The sequence below is a fragment of the Somniosus microcephalus genome, chromosome 14 (genome assembly GCF_052327205.1).
Source record: "Somniosus microcephalus isolate GS21.2 chromosome 14, FLI_Smic_1.0, whole genome shotgun sequence".
Lineage (NCBI taxonomy): Eukaryota > Metazoa > Chordata > Chondrichthyes > Squaliformes > Somniosidae > Somniosus > Somniosus microcephalus.
This window is the reverse complement of record NC_141000.1, coordinates 14,982,378-14,998,392: the sequence shown is the minus strand read 5'-3', so window position 1 is coordinate 14,998,392 and position 16,015 is coordinate 14,982,378. Positions and strand designations below refer to the sequence as shown.

At 47.4% G+C, this 16,015-nt stretch overlaps 1 protein-coding gene across 3 annotated transcripts in view; it reads right to left on the bottom strand.

The window, feature by feature from the left end:
* egfl6 (EGF-like-domain, multiple 6) overlaps positions 1-16,015 on the bottom strand; it is a 111,552-nt gene that overhangs the window by 67,810 nt on the left and 27,727 nt on the right. For all 3 annotated transcript variants that reach the window (XM_086006268.1, XM_086006267.1, XM_086006265.1), the window contains 2 exons: positions 10,240-10,374; positions 8,874-8,996 (listed from right to left, as the gene is read on the bottom strand). In XM_086006268.1, the coding sequence (XP_085862394.1) occupies positions 8,874-8,996; positions 10,240-10,374 (258 nt within the window). The remainder of the gene's footprint in view (positions 1-8,873; positions 8,997-10,239; positions 10,375-16,015) is intronic.

Genomic DNA, 16,015 nt, shown 5'->3' with positions numbered 1-16,015 from the left:
AGTGGCAGCATGGATACGAAATTAGCTAAGTGACAGGAAACAGAGAGTAGTGGTGAACGGTTGTTTTTCAGACTGGAGGAAGGTATACAGTGGTGTTCCCCAGGGGTCGGTACTAGGACCACTGCTTTTCCTGATATATATTAATGGCTTGGACTTGGGTGTACAGGGCACAATTTCAAAATTTGTATAGTGAATAGCAAGGAGGAGAGTGATAGACTTCAGGAAGACATAGACAGGCTGGTGAAATGGGCAGACACGTGGCAGATGAAATTTAACGCAGAAAAGTGTGAAGTGATTGATTTTGGTAGAAAGAATGAGGAGAGGACATATAAACAAAATGTTACAATCCTAAAGGGGGTGCACAAACAGAGAGGGCAGGTTGAGAAAGCAGTTAAAAAGGCTTACGGGATCCTGGGCTTCATAAATAGAGGTATAGAGTACAAAAGTGTGGAAATTATGATGAACCTGGTTAAAACACTGGTTCGGCCTCAACTAGAGTACTGTGTCCAATTCTGGGCACCACACTTTAGGAAGGATGTGAAGGCCTTAGAGAGGGTGCAGAAAAGATTTACAAGAATGATTCCAGGAATGAGGGACTTCAGTTATGTGGATAGACTGGAGAAGCTGGGATTGTTCTCCTTGGAGCAGAGAAGATTGAGAGCAGATTTGATAGAGGTGTTCAAAATCATGAGGGCTCTGGACAGGGTAGATAGAGACAAACTGTTCCCATTGGCAGAAGGGTCGAGAACCAGAGGACACAGATTTAAGGTGATTGGCAAAAGAACCAAAGGCGACGTAAGAAAAAACTTTTTTACACAGCGAGTGGTTAAGATCTGGAATGCACTGCCTGAAAGGGTGGTGGAGGCAGACTCAATTTTATCTTTCAAAAGGGAGTTGGATAAGTATCTGAAGGAAAAGAAATGACAGGGCTACGGGGAAAGGGCGGGGGAGTGGGACTAGCTGAGAGTCAGCACGGGCTCGATGGGCCGTATGGCCTTCTTCCGTGCTGTAACAATTCTATGATAGTATTAAGCCACCTGAGTAAGAATTGTAAAACAAACAAATTAAGCGCACTGGTGCCTTCTTTCATCCAGAAGCGGCGGTGGCAGAGCAGACCTAGGAGGAGCAGTGAGGCGGCAGCGGTACCAACTCAGCACCGGCAGAATTATGAAAGAGTGACGTTAGAAATCAAAAAGTGACATCGGCACAAGGGGAGGGAGCTGATTGGTGAGTAGCTGGTAAGTGTTTATACTTGGCTTTCATAAAGTTTTAAGTTTATTCCAGCTAGGTTAGTAAATAGTCTGTTAATTAGAGGTATGGCAGGGCAGCTCACACCCGTGGAATGCACATCCTGTGCCAGGTGGGAAGTCCTGGACACCCCCCGTGGTCTGGACGACCACATGTGCGTGAAGTGTCGCCAGCTACAACAGCTTGAGCACCGGGTTACGGAGCTTGAGCGGCGGCTGCAGTCACTGCTGTGCATCCGCGAGGCTGAGAGCTACGTGGATAGCACGTTTCGGGAGGTGGTCACCCCGCAGCTTAAGAATGTGCAGGCGGAGAGGGAATGGGTGACTGCCAGACAGAAGGGGAGGACCAGGCAGGTAGTGCAGGAGTCCCCTGAGCCCATCTTGCTCACCAACCAATATTTGGTGCTGAGTACTGCTGAGGGAGATGGTTCCTCTGGGGAGTGCAGCCAGAGCCAAGTCCACAGCACCATGGAAGGCTCAGCTGCACAGGGGCGGGGGGAAAGAGGAGAGGGAGAGCAATAGTGGTAGGGGATTCAATAGTTAGGGGAGCAGACAGACGTTTCTACGGCTGCAGAGGTGACAGGATGTTATGTTGCCTCCCTGGTGCCAGGGTCAAGGATGTCACTGAACGGGTGCAGGGCATTCTGAGGGGGGAGGGCGAACAGCCAGAGGTCGTGGTCCATATCGGTATCAACGACATAGGTAGAAAGAGGGATGAGGTCCTGCAGGCAGAGTTTAGGGAGCTAGGAAAGAGGTTAAAAAGCAGGACTTCAAAAGGCAGTAATTTCTGGATTACTACCAGTGCCACGTGCTAGTGAGTACAGAAATAGGAAGATAGAGTGGATGAATGCGTGGCTGGAGAGATGGTGTAGGAGGGAAGACTTTAGATTCCTGAGAACTTGGAACCGTTTCTGGGGGAGGTGGGACCTCTACAAGCCAGACGGGTTGCACCTCAACAGAAACGGGACCAATATCCTCACGGGGGGTTTTGCTAGTGCTGTTGTGGGGGGGAGGGGGTTAAACTAGCTTGGCAGGGGGATGGGAACCTGAGGGTAGAATCAGAAGGGAGAAAAGCTAAGCTGGAAATAGATGATAGGGGTTCAGGTGAAGGGGTATTTAGGAAGGCAAAGAGAAAGGAGAAGGCAATAGTGCCGGGCAATGACAGGGGTAACGATAACCAGAATGTATCAGGAAGGGGCAGAGCGTACAAGCATAAGAGTGCACCAGAAAATAGAGTCAGAGTAAGGAAAAATTATAGGATAAAATTAAAGGCTCTTTATCCGAATGCACGCAGCATTCGTAACAAGATAGATGAGTTGATGGCACAAATAGAAATAAATGGATATGATCTGATAGCCATTACAGAGATGTGGTTGCAAGGTGACCAAGGCTGGGAACATTTTGGAAGGATAGGCAGAAAGGAAAAGGAGGTGGGGTAACTCTGTTAATAAAGGATGAGATCACTGCAGTGGTGAGGAATGATATTGGCTCAGAAGCTCAAGATGTAGAATCAGTTTGGGTGGAGATAAGAAACAGTAAGGGTAAGAAGTCACTGGTGGGAGTGGTCTATAGGCCCCCTAACAGTAGCTATACTGTAGGACAGTGTATAAATCAAGAAATAATGGGGGCTTGTAAGAAAGGTATTGCAATAATCATGGGGGATTTTAATCATCATATAGAATGGACAAATCAAATTGGCAAGGGTAGCCTTGAGGATGAGTTCATAGAGTGTATTTGGGATGGTTTCTTAAAGCAATATGTTGAGGAACCAACCAGGGTGCAGGCTATTTTAGATCTGGTAATGTGTAATGAGACAGAATTAATTAATGATCTCATAGTAAACGATCCCCTAGGAAAGAGTGATCATAGCATGGTAGAATTTCAAATTCAGTTTGAGGGTGAGAAACTTGGGCCTGAAACTAGTGTCCTAAACTTAAATAAAGGCAATTACAAGGATATGAGGACAGAGTTGGCCAAAGTGGACTGGGAAAATAGATTAAAGGGTAAGACAGTAGATCAGCAGTGGCAGACATTTAAGGAGATATTTCATCAATCTCAGCAAAGGTATAATCCACTGAGAAAGGCTCTACGAGAAGGATGAACCATCCGTGGCTAACTAAGGAAATTAAGGATGGTGTCAAATTGAAAGAAAAGGCATACACTGTTGCAAAGATTAGTGGTAGGCCAGAGGATTGGGAAATTTTTAGAAACCAACAAAGGATGACTAAAAAAATGATAAAGAGAGAGAAGATAGAGTATGAGAGTAAACTAGCAAATAATATAAAAACAGACAGTAAGAGCTTCTACAGGTATATAAAAAGGAAGAGAATAGCTAAAGTAAAAGTTGGTCCCTTAGAGGATGAGACTGGGGAATTAATAATGGGAAATAGAGAAATGGCAGAGACTCTAAACAATTATTTTGGATCGGTCTTCACGTTAGAAGACATTAAAAACATCCCAATAATAATAGATAATCAAGGGGCTATAGGCAGGGAGGAACTTAAAACAATCTCTATCGCTAGAGAAAAAGAACTATGCAAACTAATGGGACTAAAGGCTGACAAGTCCCCTGGACCTGATGGCCTGCATCCTAGGGTGTTAAAAGAAGTGGCTGCAGAGATAGTGGTTGCGTTGGTTGTAATCTACCAAATTCCCTGGATTCTGGAGAGGTCCCTGCAAATGTAACACCACTATTCAAGAAAGGAGGGAGACAGAAAGCAGGAAACTATAGGCCAGTTAGCCTAACATCTGTCATTGGGAAAATTCTGGAATCCATTATTAAGGAGGTAATAGCAGGACATTTAGAAAATCATAAGACAATCAAGCAGAGTCAACATGGTTTTATGAAAGGGAAATTGTGTTTGACAAATTTGCTAGAGTTCTTTGAGGAAGTAACAAACAGGGTGAATGAAGGGGAACAAGTAGATGTAGTATATTTTGATTTCCAAAAGGCATTCGATAAAGGTGCTACATAAAAGGTTACTGCACAAGATAAGAGTGCACGGTGTTATGGGTAATATATTGGCATGGACAGGGGATTGGCTAACTAACAGAAAACAGAGAGTCGGAATAAATGGGTCATTTTCCGGTTGGCAATCAGTAATTAGTGGGGTGCCACAGGGATCAGTGCTGGGGCCTCAACTATTTACAATCTATATTAATGACTTGGATGAAGGGACCGAGTGTACTGTAGCCAGATTTGCTGATGATACAAAGATAGGTGGGTTAGCAAGTTGTGAGGAGGACACAAAGGGCTGGATTTTCATTCAGCAGTCGGGAAGGAGGCGGGACTACAACTTTTGGGTTTTAGTCCCGCCTCCATCGAAGTCCGGCCAATCCACACGATTTTCCCTTGATTGACCTTGTTGAGCCCGCCCAGCGGGCTCAGCAGGCCAATTAAGGGCCACCCGGCAACAGGTGATGTCATAGACTGAAATTTCATCTGTCACGAGGTTTTGACAGATGAAATATCAGTGTTTAACAGCTGTTTGAAGCTGTCAAACACCGACAGTCTGACTTCTAACCTGAGTCCTTCTACACAGACTCAGTTAGAACTCTCACCGGCACTGAAAGCTGAAGGCTGTCACTTTTGACAGATCGCAGCCATTCTGCTTTCAGTGCCGGCTGAGTGATGGACTCCCGAAGCCTAGAGGAAGAAAGGCTGTTAAGGTAAGTACAGGTAATTTAAACTTCTTTACACACTTTAGACACCCCAAACACACTTACCTTTGCACTCATGCACCCATCACTCACCTGAACACCGACATCGCGACCCCTCCAAGTCCTTCAACCCGACGGCCCGCCTGCTCTAACCTGGCGTGGTTTGGAGCCATCGGGAATCTCACACGACATCCCTCAAAATAGGGATTAGGCTAAAAACTGCCTGTTAACTACCTGTTAACAGGCAGTTAATTGGCACTAATCCCTTCCCACCTCGGGTCGGCGGGTCCCAGTGCGGGGCGGGTACCTGCCTCCTTTGAAACTTACGTGGAGGCGGGATGGTGTCGGGACCCCCGAATTCGGGATTTTAGCCCCCCGCACGCCTAAAAGCCCACCTCACGGCACACTGAAAATCCAGCCCAAAGAGTCTGCAAAGGGATATAGATAGACTGAGTGAGTGGGCAGTAAGGTGGCAGATGGAGTATAATGTGGGAAAATGTGAGGTTATTCACTTTGGAAGGAAGAATGAAAAAGCAAATCATTATTTAAATGGAGTGAGAGTACAAAATGCTGCGGTACAGAGGGATCTGGGGGTCCTCGTACATGGAACACAAAAGGTTAGCATGCAGGTACAGCAAGTAATTAGAAAGGCTAATGGAATGTTGGCCATTATTGCAAAGGGGTATGGAGTATAAAAGCAGGGAAGTTTTGATGTAACTTTACTGGGCGTTGGTGAGACCACACCTGGAGTACTGCGTACAGTTTTGGTCTCCATATTTAAGGAAGGATATAGTTGCATTGGGGGCAGTACAGAGAAGGTTCACTAGGTTGATTCCTGGGATGAAGGGGTTGGCGTATGACGAAAGGTTGAGCAGGTTGGGCCTATACTCATTGGAGTTTAGAAGAATGAGAGGTGATCTTATTGAAACATAAGATTTTGAGGGGGCTCGACAGGGTGGATGCCGAGAGGATGTTTCCCCGAGTGGGGGAATATAGAACTAGGGGGCATAGTTTCAGAATAAGGGGTCGCCCATTTAAGACGGAGATGAGGAGGAATTTCTTCTCTCAGAGGGTCGTGAATCTTTGGAATTCTCTACCCCAGAGAGCTGTGGAGGCGGGGTCATTGAATATATTCAAGGCGGAGCTTGACAGACATTTGAACTACAAGGGGAGTCAAGGGGTATGGGGGGAGAGCGGGAAAGTGGTGTTGAGGCCAAGATTGGATCAGCCATGATCGCATTGAATGGCGGAGCAGGCTCGAGGGGCCGACTGGCCGACTCCTGCTCCTGTTTCTTATGTTCTTATGTTCTTAGAAAAGTCTTTTCACCTAGAGATTTTGCTTGGCTCTTGACTGGTGCGCACATGTGTCAAAATCATTATGTTGAAAGTATCTCAAGTATAAGAAGATTTATCTAGGTTTGTTGGTATGACCCATAATGTATCTCGTACATTATAATCTTATGCACTTAATAGAAAATTAGCATAATTTTATTACACAGGAAGTTGCTGAACCAAAGCTAGTTCTAACCCTAAACCGTTCATATTTAACTCCTTTATAACCATCACTACTTACACATATAATTAACCCCCCACTGGTTGGAACCCTGTAGAACAAACGCATATATTAAAAATGAGTAGTTTCTTATAATATGTAGTTAACTCATTCGTTGCTGATGGCTTATGGTGTTATTTATTTTTCTCTTCCTGGAATTCATTAGGATGGTGTTAAAGGATCTGTGCAGAGCTGGTGCAGGCGACAGCACATAACCCCATGTTGGCAATGTGGGTTGTCATATCTGACCTCGGATGCAATTATTTCTGTAAGGCCATTGCCTTACGGGCTGTGGCCAAAGAGCATACATTCTAGTCATACCCTCAGGGAAGAGGCTTTGGAGACACAAGGAGCATGACTGGGCTCACAATCCTGCCCCCCACCCCCACCACCCAGAGCTGCTCAGAATGTTGCATTGTCTGCTGCCTGGCAGATAGAGTCCACCTATAATGTGCAAACCCACAGTGAGAAGTTGTGTACCCCAACTATGGTGCAACCCGACTTTCCCCACTATGACAAATGGACAAGACCCTGCGAGACATATGCCAAATTGAACTAATAATACATGGTTGTACCTGAAGCTGGGAAAACAGCAACAATAACTTGCATTTATATTGCACCTTTAACGTAGAAAAAACATTCAGAGAGATGTACTGTAATTAAAACAAGGACGCGAAGCCAAAGAAGGAGATTTTAGGAGGGTTGACCAGTCGTCGAGATGGGTTTTAAGGTGGGTCTTAAATGACCAGGAGGAGGTGGAAAGGCCGAGAGTTTCAGGGAGGGAATTCCAGAGCATGTGGCCTAGGTTCCTGAAGGCTTGGCTATCAATGGTGGTGCGGCGAAGGAGGCATGCATAAAAGGTCGGAGGCATGGAGAGTTGTAGGGCTGGCAGAGGTTACAGAAGCAGGGAAGGATGAGGCCATGAAGGGATTTATTAAAATACACCAACTGCATGGGCTCACTCCACCCAACCCCCCAGTACCCCAGGTCCCTCCTTCGCCCCAGGTCCCTCCTTCGCCCCAGGTCCCTCCAGCACCCGAGCTCCCTTCAGTGCTCCAGACCTAGGAAACATAGAAACATAGAAGATAGGAGCAGGAGTGGGCCATTCAGCCCCTCGAGCCTGCTCCACCATTTAATGAGATCATGGCTGATCATCCAAATTCAGTACTCGGTCCCTGCTTTCTCCCCATATCCCTTGATCCCTTTAGCCTTAAGAAATATATCTAACTCCTTCTTGAATATAGAAACATAGAAAGCTGAGTCTGGGGATGCACTAATTCCCTATTGCCTATACAAGTACCAATAAAAGCCTCAAACTACTTCTAAGCCACTTGCATTTATTATCCAACATGCACTGACTTCTCCCTGTCTGACCTTGTACCATCTACAGTATAAAGATGTGTTACTAGCTTTATCTATTTTTTAATGTTACCTCACTATTTATCTATCTATCCATGTAGATGTTTCTATGTGTACATGAGTGCCATGTGATTTTACCTGTAACAGGTTTCTCCAGATATAAAGATGGCAATTGTATTTATTAAAAACTTTTACATTAGAGGCCAATTTTCCAAAGGCTAGATGTATTAATGGGCGGAAAAGCACAGGGAATGTACCTGTGATTTCCTGATCTGTACTCCCAGCAGGTGAGGCTCCTCACTGGGAGCATGCATTTGGAAAATTAGTGTTAGATACAATGGGGGAGAAATTGGGTGAGTAGCGCCACTTGTTAGCGCCTAAAGAGGCAGGCAGTGGCTGTAGCGCCACTGGCTGCGCCTCCCGCGATATTGAGTTGGGGCGATAATGGTGGCGTTAGCCTTTTGCGCTGCGCCGCCACCAATGACGTCATCGGTGTGCGCAGCACCCCATTCGCGCCCCGTTCGCGATATTTGGTAGCGAACGGCGCAGTTGCGCCGTTCGCCACCCGCGCCCGGTTCACGGGGCCTTACTGTGCCGGCAGCGGCACAAGTTAAGGTGGAGGCGCGGGGCGGCCGCCTTTTTCGGCGGCCGCCTGCCAGCACCTCCGTCCCCGGCCTCCTAACCCACCCCCGTGGCATTGCCAGCTGTTTCCCGAGAGCCCGGCACTTCTCCTTGGTGCCAGGCTCATTTGCCGGCACTCGCGAGCGGGGATCGCGCTGTTGCAGGCACCTCCCCCTGAACAGTGGGAGGAAGGCCTGCAGTACCACAGCGTGCCGTGCCGCAGCGTGTGGCGCTGCGGCACGTTGCGCTGCGATATTCAGTTTCAGCGCCCTAAGAGGGACGCGGAGCGCCTCGAGCCTCGCCCCGTGTCCCTCGAGGGGCAATGAAACTGAATATCTGACGATCGCTGAAGCCTCGAACGCTGCGCTAAGGCGACTTTTGCGCCACTTTGGCGCCCCAACCCAATTTCTAGGCCAATAATTATTAAGACTTACCAGAACATTGAAAGCCACTTCCTCTGAATCCCTGCTTACATTTACACTTAAAGGATCCTTGTGTGTTGTGGCAGTCTGCATGTACGCTACAGGAGTGCGTATTGGTCGCACATTCATCGATATCTGTCAAACAACACAATTGTCAATAGACCTGTTTAAAAACAGTAACACAGTTTGTTTGGTAAAAACATTATTCCCAGTCTGTGTTGAGTTAGTTGACCTCAGCTGGGATGGCAATAGCCTCAAGCCACAAAGCCTCAGTGATAATAAGAAGCAGAAAATCAGCCAGGGTTCTTGCTCTTGATCACTAACCAATGTGCATGGATGGACTTCAGTAAAGATAGGACTGGGAGTGGCTGTGAAGCCCCCCAAAAATTAGTGGGCCGTATTTTCCGATCCCTACGGGTGGGTACGCGCTGTGTACACACCCGTAGGGACATCGGAAATGTCGGTTTCAGGCACGTGAAGCGCACGCGCTGGAAACCGGCATTGCCGATCTGTCGAGAATCCTCGACAGATCGGACGCCTGCCCTGGAGAAGGGCCTCTGCGGGGGGGGGGGGGGGCGGGGGAAAGAGTTCCGCTTTCTGCAGAACCTCCGCCCGCTGAAAACCCTTAGAAATCTTACGCCTGGTAAAAGCAGCGTAAGGCCTGCTTTTACCAGCATAAGAGTTTTTAAAAAAAAATTTCACTCATTTATAATTTTAAAATACTTTTAAAAAGGTAAGTTTATTTTTAGCCCTGTAAAACGCCTTAATTTTTTTTCAAAAAATTAAATTTTTGTTTACAATATTTAATTTAATGTAATTTTAACTCTTTTTAAATACGTGATTTAAAAAAAAAATTATTTAATGTTTTAGTGTCTTTTTTAAGTGATCCCCATTCATACTTTTGACAGGTCTATCTGTCAAAAAGCATGAAGGGAGATTCCCTTCTCTCATTGGCTAGCCTGGCCCGCGTGATCCCAGGGACGCTTGTGAACCGCCTGCGCCCCTGGGATACGTGGGCCCTGCGCATTTCAACTGTGGAGAGGCCCAGGATCGGAAGTGTCCGGACCTCGGGAGCCCTCAGGTAAGGGCGTAGATTTTTTTCCCCGATGGGAGGCATCTGCACGCAGGAAGCCGCCTATCGGAAATTATGGGCCAATAACTTGCCCACTCTTGCTGTCTTGGCTTACACATACAAAATAAACAGTTGTGTGAGATAATAAATGGTATTCATGGAACTGCATCCCAGAATGAGTCAATGAATGGCTTCTGGAGAGGAGGAGGGAGGAACAGGAAGTTGCCACAATTTGTTTCATAATTGTTGTTTGCATAACCACAAGGTTGTCAGCTGACCGCTGAGAAGCTACAGTATTAACCTTACCTATACATTTGTATCTGCCGTCGATGTATTTAAGCTCATAGCCAGTTTGGCACTTGCAGAAGTAACTGCCAAATGTGTTCACACATCTCCGCAGAGGAGGGCAAAGAGCTTTGGCAGTTGTGCATTCATCAATGTCTAGAAGAGGAAACAGTAAAAGAAATAGATACACTTGCATATTCTTTTCAGCTAGCAGCTTAATATGCTACAGGAAACTCTTTTTTCATCCGGCACCGACGGGACCGGCGTGGTGCCGGTTGATCAAAAAGTCCGGATTACAGAGAGGTATACTTACTAAGGTACGAGAGCCCCGTACACGGCCACAGATCCAGGCGTCCCTGTTGCATGGCAACAGGTGCAGGAGCCCCGGCCACAGGTGCAGGAACCCCGGTTACACGGCCACAGGTGCAGGAACCCCGGTTACACGGCCACTAATATGTAGTAAAACTTACCTGAACCTACTCCTGAATTTTGCCGGTTAAGAGAGATTTCCGGTTATTTAGGTGCTGGTAAAAAGAGAGTTTCCTATATTTGCTGCATGTTATGTGTTTAATTAAATATTGGACGGTGAGGAAACTCTTGCACTGGACTGGACTGGACTGATGGGACCTTAATTTTGAATTAATTTACTGTTTTGAATTGCCTCACAGGTTAGAGTTCGAGGGGGGTGAAATTGTCTTGGGCAATTGGGTGGGGTGTAAACTGGGCTGCCGATATGCTATCGCCAGATTTGTGCTATCACCCAAGATAAATTTTACTCCCAAGGGGTCTTAGAACCTTTTTGAAGAAACGTTTTGCAAAACAGTTTAATTAGAGATCGCCCTCTGCACCTTTGGAAAACCAGGGAGTCCGATGGATTTGAGTAGCCGTGCCATTAGGGTTTTCAATCCTCTTGGATTGTTGTGGAGCCTTCAGGAATTAAATGTAATACCCACTGGAAATGTTATGTATGCTAAGTATGGTTATCAATCTTTAACTTAGACACTGTATTATCATTGTTATAAATCCCTGGGTTAAAGTTGCCCATGTGAAGGTACGGCAAGAACTTTTAAGGACACAATGTGACTAAGAGCATACTTTCCATAATTCTGCACCAGTATCAACTGTTGCAGACAGTGAGGCTGCAGAGTCCCCAGGCAGAAACCCCAGGAGGAAGGGGTGGAGTCGGGGTTTTCGAGCGGGAAAAAGAGGAGCGACTGGAAGAGAAAAGAGGGCAGGAGCTCTGAAAAGAGGGCTCAGGAGGCAAATGGCTGCCGCATCCCGTCCCGGGCTTCCAAAATCGGCCGCCGCCCTTCGTATTAGTAGCACTGCATCCTGAACTGGCTGGCTGCAAGTCACCAGTACCGGGGGGATCGTCGTCTGAACCCAGATCTGCAAGGCAGAGGTCTGGGGAGAGCTGCTTGCCTCGTGCTGATGGGGATCTACTTGGAAAAGCTGGAGAGAGAGAGAGAGAGAGAGAGAGTCACCAACTCCAGCTGCTGCTGTGAGCTCTGCATCCAGAACTCAAAGTGGGATTCAGTGATCGTGAAGAGAATTCAACGAAGGGGTTCAGAGTCGTAAGTCTTGCAGACATTATACATACCATGAGCTCCAACTTAAGCGCGCCAACGAAAGAGTGCACTCAAATTTGGACACAGGGACAGATTCTCCTTTGAATCCATGTAAATGGAGAATGTATGTTTATTATGTCTAGATTCATTCTAATGCATGCAAATGTCTAATTTAGTTCATTGACCTGTAATCTTCTTATACTGTCTGATGTTAAAACTATAAAGTAAGATAATTAGAATTAAGCCATTGTAGTAGTGATCTCCTTACTGGACTATAGAATACTGTCTACAGCAGAGACCACATCTCACATATATCTAGAGAACCGTGAAGGGGTTACATAAAAATTAATTTCCTGGACACTGCTACAAGCAGCCTGGGAGAAAAATAATAGGGAATTCTCAAAATGAATATTGAATGGTGAATTAGATTTCTCTTGTTATCAGCTTCTCGTTAGTTTCATACATTCCTGGAGACTCTATAGTCCAGGCAGTCTTTAAAATATCAAGGCATCGTGTGCTCACCCTCTCTCAACAATTCTTTTGGTGCAGTAACATAGGAACAGGAGTAGGCCATTCAGGCCCTCAAGCCTGTTTCGCCATTCAATCAGATCATGGCCAACTTGGAGCGCGCAACTTCATTTACCTGTCTTTGATGTGCTCGTACTGCGACTTATGATGCTAGCATAAAGTCATGTGATGAAACCTCCTGGAATACATCCAACCAGAGTTGGCAACCCTATGGGCTAGAAATTCATTATAGCCAAGGAATGGGCGGTGTCAGTAGAAAAGTTGGAGAATTAGCGCCAGGCGCAAATGCTTTAGACTGCACAAAAAATTTGTGCTCACAGCTCAATAAAATAATTGGAGTCCTAAATCAAGTCTTAAAACCCAAGCTCATTGGTGTTAGACTTAAAGGGTGGACCAATATCGGGAGCAGTCTAATCGCAACTCATGGTTGCCGCAGGCTTTATTCATTACTTAAGGGGGAGGTGCATTGATGCTGCAGCACTTCATGCTCAGCATTGCTGGCTGTGCAGCTGCCTCAGCAAGCAGAAGCAGAACAAGGAGAAGGAGCCGGAGGACTGAAGCACATGTGCTCATGGCAGATCCACACCCCAGGGAGAGAGCCCGCAGATTCTCTGATGAAGCATTGGAGGCGTTGGTTTTTACTGTGGAGAGACGGAGGGCGGTGCTCTACCCGGCAAATGGCAGGAGGCCCTCACCACAAGTCTTCCGCACCATGTGGAGGGAGATAGCGCAGCACATCTCAGGCCGCACTGTGGTCCCCAGGACCCACACACAGTGTAGCAAGAAAGGTAACGACCTCACTCGCGTGGTCAGCGTGAATGAATGCTTCAACAAATGCTACATACCACCGTCTGTATCACAATCTTCACACACAGGTCAAAGCACCACACCCCAGCACTCACCCACCAACAATCACACCTCACACCTTGCACACAATGACAGCTATTCAACTATGGCAGGCACAAGGGTCATTAGTTATTAGCATTCATGTGATATGTTTATAGATAAATTTATTAATAGTCTCTGGAATATTTTGTGGTCTCTCTCATTTCACCTTTGCACCCAGGAGGACGCTGTGATATGCCATGAGACAGGGATTGTATGATGGGATGTGGTGAGCTACGGGGATCTGGGGTTTCATTCATGTGAATCGCAGTCCAGAAGGCTGATTGTCTCGCTGCCTCCTCCCTTCCTCCTGTTCCTCCTCCTCCTTGTCCTCTTCCTCCTCGTCCTTCTCCTCATCCTCACCCTCCTCTACCTTGTCCTCCTCCGGAGGTGATCCTGCAATCCCTGGTGGCAAGGGCTGGGCCCTCATGATGGCCAAGTTGTGGAGCATGCAGCAGAACACCACGAAATGGGACACCCGCTCTGGCGAGTACTGGAGGGCTTCTCCCGAGCAATCAAGGCAGTGGAACCATTGCTTCAATAAGCCGATGGTCCGATCGATGATGTTCCTGGTGGCAGCATGGCTCTCATTATATGACTGCTGGGCATAAGTGTTGGTGTTGCGGAGGGGAGTCATGAGCCAGGTGGAGAGCGGATAGCCTTTGTCTCCGAGCAGCCATCTTCGAGCTTGACGTGGTGGCTGGAAGAGTGCTGGCACACCGGTCTGGTGCAAGATGAAGGCACCATGGCTGCTGCCAGGACAGTGGGCATTGACATTAAGGATTTGCTGTCTGTGATCGCATACCAACTGCACATTAAGTGATTGGTAGCCTTTGCGGTTACAGAAGATCTCAGGATTGTTATGCAGTGCCAGCAAAGCCACATGGGTGCAGTCGATGGTGCCCTGCACCATGGGGAAGCCCGCTATCCTGGCAAGGCCACTTGCATGCTCATCCTGCTTCTCTCTGGTGATCAGGAAGCCAATGTAGTGCCTTCTCCTGCTGTAGAGAGCCTCAGTGACCTCCTGGATGCAGCAATGGACAGCACACTGAGATGTTAGCTGTGTCTCCTGTTGCAGACTGGAAGGATCTGCTGGTGAAGAAATTAAGGGCCACAGTGACCTTGACTGCCACTGGGAGAGCTGTGGTTGTCCTGGTCTGAGGCTCGAGGTCTGGTTGCAGGAGGTGGCAGAGTTCTGTGACCACCTCCTTGGTGAAGCAAAGCCTTCTAATACACTGCTCTTTGCTTAATTGAAGGTAGGAGAGGTGCTCTCGGAATACCCTTGGAGGGTAAAGTCTTCTGTTGAGAGCCCTGATGGCCCTCCTCCTCCCTCTTCGCACATGTTCCTGTATTTCTCACTGCCTACACTCCCTCCACTGTAGATCCTGGAGGGCGAGGTGGCATGCCAGTACATTCCCCATTAATGCTACCATGTGTAGCAGTTTGAATCTTTGAAGAATAAATGAAGCTACTCTTAGTTGCCAGAAGACTCCTGATATAAAAGAACCTTGAAATTACTGAATTAAACTGTTGCAGTGGGTGAAGGTAACAAAAGAATCACTGAAACTGCACTAATCTGGCAGCTGCAAGTGATTACTGATGATCCCTTTAAATAACATCCCTGGAGCCAACTTCCTGGTGCTGCATGCCAGCTCTCCCCGTCGGTGTTTACTCCAGGCAGTGAGGTAAGCAGTGAGAATCAATTTTGCAAATCGGGCGGTCAGTGAGCGTTGCACACTCTCTGATGTCACGGTTTATCTGGTGTTGACATTCCTGGCAATGCCTCTTACTGGTGGTGCTACGGGGGGGGGTGGATTTGGCACGCCCCGGTGATACTGGTCTAGTGCTAATGGGAGATGGCTAAGCTGACAAGTTTTTCCCCCAGGTGTCCTGTTGTTATTATGGTCAGCAGGAAAGGAGAGGAAAGTGTCGTTCATCGTGAATAAAGCATCAATCACCTGTTGAATGCATCTATGGACAGCAAATTAGTTAATACAGCTGGAATGCTCTGCACTAGCCTGGAAGGAGCAGAGGTATAAAAGGTAGGCACTGTGGTCACCTTAATCCCTACTAATAGACCATTTGTTTGAGGTTCCTGCAGGTCTTACTTAGGCAAATGCTAAATCTAAGGGCTGGATTTTCTCAATGGGGGTGCATTGGGGGCAGGACTGCTGGTTGCTGGGTTTCAGTCCCGCCCCCAATGATGTCCAGCCAACCCACGCTGTTTTCCCTCGATTGACCTTGTTAAGCCCGCCCTGTGGGCTTAGCCAGCCAATTAAGGGAAAGCTGGTGACAGAGGACACCAGCGTATGACATTTCGTCTGTCGAAAATTTTTGACTGATGAATTGACAATCTCTGTTCTAAGGTGAGCCCTTGCACAAAGGCTCACCAAAACCTCTTTCCTCAGCAGAAATCAGATGGCTGCTGCAGCTGAGAATGCAGCAGCCATTCTGTCATCTCTGCCATTGAGATGAGGCACCTCCGGATCCCCAAGGGTTGAAGCCTGCAGGAAGAAGCAAAGGTAAGGAAACTTTTTCTAACACTTTACACTCACCTCTCATACTTAGTCCACACTTGCACCCATCACTCACCTCTACAGCTGACATTTCGACCCCTCACCCCCGCAGACCCACTGCTCGCCTCACTGACCCTGGCGAGGTTCGCAGCCGTCGGGAAGTCCGCACTTGCAGGGGTAAAATGGGGATAAGCCTCAAATCTGCCTGTTAACTACCTGTTAACTGGCAGTTAATTGGCTGTAATCCCTTTCCCGCCTCGAGGAGACGGGTCCCTGCGCGAGTCGGGGGCCCGCCTCCCG